The sequence below is a fragment of the Taurulus bubalis genome (genome assembly GCF_910589615.1).
Source record: "Taurulus bubalis genome assembly, chromosome: 11".
Classification (NCBI taxonomy): domain Eukaryota; kingdom Metazoa; phylum Chordata; class Actinopteri; order Perciformes; family Cottidae; genus Taurulus; species Taurulus bubalis.
Window position 1 is genome coordinate 1,125,595 of NC_136599.1, and position 7,500 is coordinate 1,133,094.

The 7,500-nt window shown below is 46.5% G+C and overlaps 1 protein-coding gene across 1 annotated transcript in view; it reads left to right on the top strand.

Annotated features, from left to right (window-relative positions):
* The window catches only part of gripap1 (GRIP1 associated protein 1), a 36,729-nt gene that overhangs the window by 9,778 nt on the left and 19,451 nt on the right, over window positions 1-7,500 (top strand). The window contains exons 13-22 of the mRNA XM_079225907.1: window positions 132-231; window positions 1,004-1,060; window positions 1,888-1,980; window positions 2,418-2,459; window positions 4,467-4,601; window positions 4,857-4,952; window positions 5,141-5,251; window positions 5,877-5,978; window positions 6,815-6,928; window positions 7,040-7,117. Coding sequence (XP_079082033.1) covers window positions 132-231; window positions 1,004-1,060; window positions 1,888-1,980; window positions 2,418-2,459; window positions 4,467-4,601; window positions 4,857-4,952; window positions 5,141-5,251; window positions 5,877-5,978; window positions 6,815-6,928; window positions 7,040-7,117 — 928 coding nt within the window. The remainder of the gene's footprint in view (window positions 1-131; window positions 232-1,003; window positions 1,061-1,887; window positions 1,981-2,417; window positions 2,460-4,466; window positions 4,602-4,856; window positions 4,953-5,140; window positions 5,252-5,876; window positions 5,979-6,814; window positions 6,929-7,039; window positions 7,118-7,500) is intronic.

Sequence of the window (7,500 nt, forward strand, 5' to 3'; positions counted from 1 at the left end):
CTGGTACTACTGCTAGTACCACTAATGCTCCTTACTGGTACTACTTCCTGCTCAGTACTTCCCCGCTGTCTTCTGGCTGTTTGTTGTTGTTTCACATCAGATGTTGTTGTTTATTGTTTGTTTCTCTGCAGGACAAAGATTGATGAGATCAACCAAAGAAAAGAGGAGGAGCTTAAGGCCACGAACATCCGCATCCAGAAACTACAGTCTGACGTCGTGGCAGCCAATCAGGTGAGACCTCAGGGAAGTACTCTGTTAATGAAGTAAAAGTATTAATACCACAGTGAAGAAATACTCGGCATTCAAAGGGTTACTTAAACAAAAGTATCAACATAAACTTAAAGGACCAAATCTACTTATTATGCCGAATAATATGTATATAAAATACTATTGTTTTTTAAATATATTTATTTTATATTTATGTGAAAAAACATTAAAAAAGTTTCTCACAAATCTTTACAAGATAACATTTGAACACATCACGATAACGTCACACTTCACCTTCGCTCAGGCTCATTCTTTACTGAGAAGAGCTTGAACGCATCATAATGTAACTCAATGGAACCTCCGTTAGTGTTAGCCGTTAGCTCTGTTAGCCTTAGCCGTTAGCTTCGTTAACCTTAGCCATTAGCTCTGTTAGCCTTAGCCATTAGCTATGCTAGTGTTAGCCATTAGCTCCATTCACCTTAGCCTTTAGCTCTCTTACCCTTAGCCGTTAGCTCCGTTAACCTTAGCCATTAGCTCTCTTAGCCTTAGCCATTAGCTCCATTAACCTTAGCCTTTAGCTCTCTTAGTCTTAGCCATTGTCTCCGTTAACCTTAGCCGTTAGCTCTGTTAACATTAGCCGTTGGTTCCGTTATCCTTAGCCGTTAGCTCTGTTAGCCTTAGCTGTTAGCTCTGTTAGCCTATACTCTGTTAGCCTATCATACTAGCCTATGCTCTGTTAGCTATACTACTAAGTGCCTCAGAGATGCAGTGTGACTGACGTGTGTTGTGTTTTTAGATGACAGCCGAGCTGAGAGAGCAGCACGAGCTGGCTGTGCACAGCTTGAAGGAGCAGGTAACACACACACACACACGCACACACGCACGCGCACACACATACACACACACACACACACACACAGAGGAGAAGGGCTGTAAAGAATTACCACAATGACTTTCCAGCCTTAAATCCAAGAGAAAGTTCCTCAAAGTGTTGGAGCGTTTTAGTTTCTACAAACTGACCTGGGAGCTGTTTGTAGAGCGTCCAACACTTATCAATAATGATTTTTAAGTAACCAAACGTTCCACATAAGAACACACTGGTGATGATAATAAAGAATAAACTTTACTTAGTTACGTTTGAATAATAGTTTACATTAATTGTTTATTTTTGCGACCACATCTTCCTCTTCTGCGTATATTCTATACTCTGGATGTAAAACTATTATAGTCAACTGTTATTATCCAACAGTATTTATTTATTCAGCTTTTTATTCACAGGTTTTATTGCTTTTATTGTTATATTGCATCACACGGCTATGTTTCATAATTTAATTTTTTTTTTTTTTGCCAAATTCAATTTTAAATCTTCCATCCGTCATGGAAAATCATAACCGTGCAAGTTTTATTTTTCTGGACACGCAGAAACACGAGCTGCAGACGTTTTCAAAAAGTCCAATAAACGCTGCGCAGAAGAAGATCCGTGACGTGGAAACGCTGCTCTGTGTCCTCTTGTCCTCCGCTGCTCTCTCTTCTTCTTCTGGTCTTTTATGCTGGTCTCTTCTTTTGTTTCACGTTCTTTGTTCTTCTTTCTTTCTTTGTTTATCTCCGGGACTCTTTTGCTGGTGTCTCTCGGCCCGGTTCTCTCTGCTGCCCCCTGTCTGTGGTGCGTCGGTACTGCAGGTAGCCAGTCAGAGTGCAGTCAGTCAGGAACAGGTGGACAACATCCTGCAGGAGAACGATGCTCTGAGGACTAACCTAGCTGCTCTAGAACAGGTAATACAGCTAGAGAACATCACAGAGAACCATAACACCACTTCATCTCTGAGGACTAACCTAGCTGCTCTAGAACGGGTAATAAACCTGGAGAACATCACAGAGAACCATAACACCACTTCATCTCTGAGGACTAACCTAGCTGCTCTAGAACGGGTAATAAACCTGGAGAACATCACAGAGAACCATAACACCACTTCATCTCTGAGGACTAACCTAGCTGCTCTAGAACGGGTAATAAACCTGGAGAACATCACAAAGAACCACATCAAAAAGTCATCTACAACCTGAACCCTACGATAATAAATATAGAACCGTAATGCTCGACAATTAGTTATCTAGAACCCCCCTGGTGGGTTCCAGATAAAACCCTTGAATATAAAAGGGTTCTTGCCCCCTTGATTTACCCAGTTTGGACCTATACCTCCATCTCACAGGAGAACCGTGCCCTGAGGACTAATCTGTGCGCTCTTGAACAGGTAATTACATCTCAGACCCTCGTCTAGAACCCTGGTCTAGGACCCTCGTCTAGGACCCTGGTCTAGAACCCTGGTCTAGAACCCTGGTCTAGGACCCTGGTCTAGGACCCTCACCTAGAACCCTGGTCTAGAACCCTCACCTAGAACCCTGGTCTAGAACCCTGGTCTAGGACCCTCACCTAGAACCCTGGTCTAGAACCCTGGTCTAGGACCCTTGTCTAGGACCCTCACCTAGAACCCTGGTCTAGAACCCTGGTCTAGGACCCTCACCTAGAACCCTGGTCTAGGACCCTGGTCTAGGACCCTGGTCTAGAACCCTCACCTAGAACCCTTGTCTGGAACCTTAAGCTCAGATTGATGGTCTGAAACCAGCGTAGGCCTTACAGGTAGTTCCATCTCAGGCCCTCGTCTAGAACCCTGGTCTAGAACCCTGGTCTAGAACCCTGGTCTAGAACCCTGGTCTAGAACCCTCGTCGAGAACCCTCGTCTAGAACCCTGGTCTAGAACCCTGGTCTAGAACCCTCACCTAGAACCCTCACCTAGAACCCTCACCTAGAACCCTCGTCTAGAACCCTCGTCGAGAACCCTCGTCTAGAACCCTCACCTAGAACCCTGGTCTAGAACCCTCACCTAGAACCCTCACCTAGAACCCTCGTCTAGAACCCTCACCTAGAACCCTCACCTAGAATCCTCGTCGAGAACCCTCGTCGAGAACCCTCGCCTAGAACCCTCACCTAGAACCCTCACCTAGAACCCTCGTCTAGAACCCTCACCTAGAACCCTCGTCTAGAACCCTCGTCAAGAACCCTCACCTAGAACCCTCGTCTAGAACCCTCACCTAGAACCCTCGTCAAGAACCCTCACCTAGAACCCTCGTCTAGAACCCTCGTCTAGAACCCTCGTCAAGAACCCTCACCTAGAACCCTCGTCTAGAACCCTCGTCGAGAACCCTCACCTAGAACCCTCACCTAGAACCCTCACCTAGAACCCTCGTCGAGAACCCTCACCTAGAACCCTCACCTAGAACCCTCGTCTAGAACCCTCGTCGAGAACCCTCACCTAGAACCCTCACCTAGAACCCTCACCTAGAACCCTCACCTAGAACCTTAACCTCAGATTGGTGCTCTGAACCCAGCGTAGGCTTCAGACCCCACCTAGAACCCTCGTCAAGAACCATAACCAAACAGTTTGTATTTGTTTGATTATATATAAATATTCTATACTGTGGATGTCGGACTATTATTATCAAACAATATTTATTTATTAAACCTTTTATGAATCAATATTTGCAAGAATGTAAAGCTGGTTGTACACAGGAGCTACTTTGCTTTAGTCAGTGAGAACAAAAACCTGTGTGTGTGTGTATATGTGTGTGTATATGTGTATATGTGTATGTGTGTGTGTGTGTGTGTGTGTGTGTGTGTGTGTGTGTGTGTGTGTGTGTGTGTGTGTGTGTGTGCTCTGAGTCCTTCATCTCATCTCCTTGCTTGATCTTTACTGTCTCCGCGCTGCTCGCTCCATGTGTTCCCCTCTCTGGAATGACCCTTATGGCTCCTCCCCCATGGTGGCCCCTCCCTCACGGTGGCTCCTCTCCCACGGTGGCTCCTCCCCCACGGTGGCTCCTCCCCCATGGTGGCCCCTCCCCCACGGTGGCTCCTCCCCCACGGTGGCTCCTCCCCCACGGTGGCTCCTCCCCCACGGTGGCTCCTCACCCATGGTGGCTCCTCACCCACGGTGGCCCCTCCCCCACGGTGGCTCCTCCCCCATGGTGTCTCCTCACCCACGGTGGCCCCTCCCCCATGGTTGACCCTCCCCACGGTGGCCCCTCCCCATGGTGGCTCCTCCCCCACGGTGGCTCCTCTCCCACGGTGGCTCCTCCCCCACGGTGGCCCCTCCCCCATGGTTGACCCTCCCCACGGTGGCTCCTCCCCCACTGTGGCTCCTCCCCCACGGTGGCTCCTCCCCCACGGTGGCTCCTCCCCCGTGACCTCGTTGTCTCGTGTGCAGATCCAGACGGTGAAGACGCAGGAGATGAATCTCCTCCGTGACCAGCAGGAGGCGCTGACGCTGGAGCTGCAGCAGAGACGAGTGGAGCAGGAGAGTCTGCTGGCGCAGAGGGACGACCTGGACTCCCAGCTGCAGGTACACACACACAAGTAAATAAGACGTAAATATACATAAATAGACGTAAAGAGAGAAGAGTTGTAGAATATTGTGAGTCTTTACAATGAGAAGAGTTGTAGAATATTGTGAGTCTTTACAATGAGAAGAGTTGTGGTTTGGTGCTGTGTAGCCAGAGCTGTAGGATGAGGACACAAGGACACAAGGACACAAGGACACAAGAAGGCACTTCAAGGAAGTGAAGGATCTTTATTTCTTCTTCTCTGCGTATTTCAGGAGTCGAGTTTTGCCAACAGGAAGCTGCTGGAGCAGCTGACTGAGGAGGAGCAGGAGAAGAAGAAGCTGCTGAGAGACCTGGAGGAGGCCAAGAAGGTACACACACACACACACACACACACACACACACACACACACACACACACACTCTTGTTTGAGTGATGTACATAAAGACACATTAAGCTTCTAAACAAAGGTGTGTGTGTGTGTGTGTGTGTGTGTGTGTGTGTGTGTGTGTGTGTGTGTGTGTGTGTGTGTGTGTGTGTGTGTGTGTGTGTGTGCAGACAGCAGAGAAGAGGAAGGCCATGCTGGATGAAATGGCCATGCAGCTGAACCAGGAGAAGTCCGACCACAAGGAGGCGCTGTCTGACCTCAAGCTGCAGCACGAGAAGGAGGCGAGGCTTTGTTCCTCCACTTCCACTGCATTGTTCTGTGTTCCTCCACTTCCACTGCATTGTTCTGTGTTCCTCCACTTCCACTGCATTGTTCTGTGTTCCTCCACTTCCACTGCATTGTTCTGTGTTCCTCCACTTCCACTGCATTGTTCTGTGTTCCTCCACTTCCACTGCATTGTTCTGTGTTCCTCCACTTCCACTGCATTGTTCTGTGTTCCTCCACTTCCACTTCAGTGTTTTATTATTTCTCTGCTCTTTAAGTTTTCACTGATGTGTTTTTTCTGTTTTCAGATTAATTAAATGTGAGGAAAAACAAAACATTGAATTTATGTGAATGAAGTCTGAATAATGTTTTTGATGTATCTCCTCTCCTCTCTTCCTTGTCTCCTCTCCTCTTCCTCTCCTTTCCCTTCATTGTTTCCTCTTCCTGTCTCCTCTCCTATACTTGTTATTTCCTTTTCTCCTCTCCTTATTTCCTCTTCCTTTCTCTTCTCCTTACCTTGTGTCCTCCTTGCCTCCTCTCCTTATTTCCTCTCCCTGTCTCTTCTCCTTGCCTTGTCTCCTCTCCTTATTTCCTCCTCCTGTCTCCTCACCTTGTGTCCTCTCCTTGCCTCCTCCCCCTCAGGTCCTGGGTGTGAGGGCTCGCTATGAGAAGGAGCTCCGAGGTCTCCATGAGGACAAGAACCGCTCAGAGGAGGAGATCAGACAGCAGCTCAGAGAGGAGAAGGTGAGGAGCAGCTGTTGTGTGTGTGTGTATATATATATATGTATATATATATATATATATATATATATATATATATATATATATATATATATATATATAGCTTCTGTGCCGTCTGATATAGTTTACTTATGACGGGATGCGGCGTCATTAGCGGACAATGCATCAACAAGAACATCACATGTAGTTATAACAAAACAATCTAACAAAACGACACTAAAACACCACACACACAAGAGAACGATATTAGCAGCTAGCTAGCTTTCTGTTGACTAAAGTCACGCTGGCCCACTGACCAATCACAGCGCATGTTAGTGCTGACGCCACCTCACAGGCGCTGCACGCCAAAGAATACGGCCAGCAAAGTCAAACTAAAGATCTGATTGGTTGAAGACTATGACATCACGATCACGTCCCCGTCTACTTTAATCTACAAAGACCATCTAGAAGCGCTCTGCTCCCATAGAGACACAGAGGTGAAATGTGATTGGATAAGAGCTCTCCTTAAAACCAGCTGCACTAGAAGCAGCGCTGCAGGCTGAAGCAGAGCAACAGAGGAAGACAGGAGCTGTGACCTGAGAACATCATTATAATACATGTAGTGTATTTGTGAACAACAATTAAATGATAAAATAGATATAACTTTGTGATTCTGTTTAGGCAGCAGAGAAGACTTACAGGCCCTGAGGCCACCACTGCTTTTATATATATATATATATATATATATATATATATATATATATATATATATATATATAAAATAACCTTTTAATATATATGTATATAATTATTTGTGTGTGTGTGTGTGTGTGTGTGTGTGTGTGTGTGTGTGTGTGCAGGCCCGCTCCAAGGAGCTGGAGGGTCTCCAGCAGCGTCTGGAGGATCTTCAGGCTCAAGTTCAGTCGATGGAGGGAACTAAAGGCTGGTTTGAGAGGCGGCTGAAGGAGGCCGAGGTCAGTGTGTGTATATATATTTATTTGTATATTTATGTATGTATATTTAAACAACAGGGGAACCTGCTTAGTTCCACTGGAAACATTCAGTTATTGATTTGTTCTCTGCAGGAGAAAATAGAGAAAAACTCTCTGGAACATCAGGAGGAGATCGAGAAGCTGCAGAGAGAACACACACTTCATGTGGAGGTACACACACATACACACACTTCATGTGGAGGTACACACACATACACACACTTCATGTGGAGGTACACACACATACACACACTTCATGTGGAGGTACACACACATACACACACTTCATGTGGAGGTACACACACATACACACACTTCATGTGGAGGTACACACACATACACACACTTCATGTGGAGGTACACACACATACACACACTTCATGTGGAGGTACACACACATACACACACTTCATGTGGAGGTACACACACATACACACACTTCATGTGGAGGTACACACACATACACACACTTCATGTGGAGGTACACACACATACACACACTTCATGTGGAGGTACACACACTTCATGTGGAGGTACACACACATACACACTTC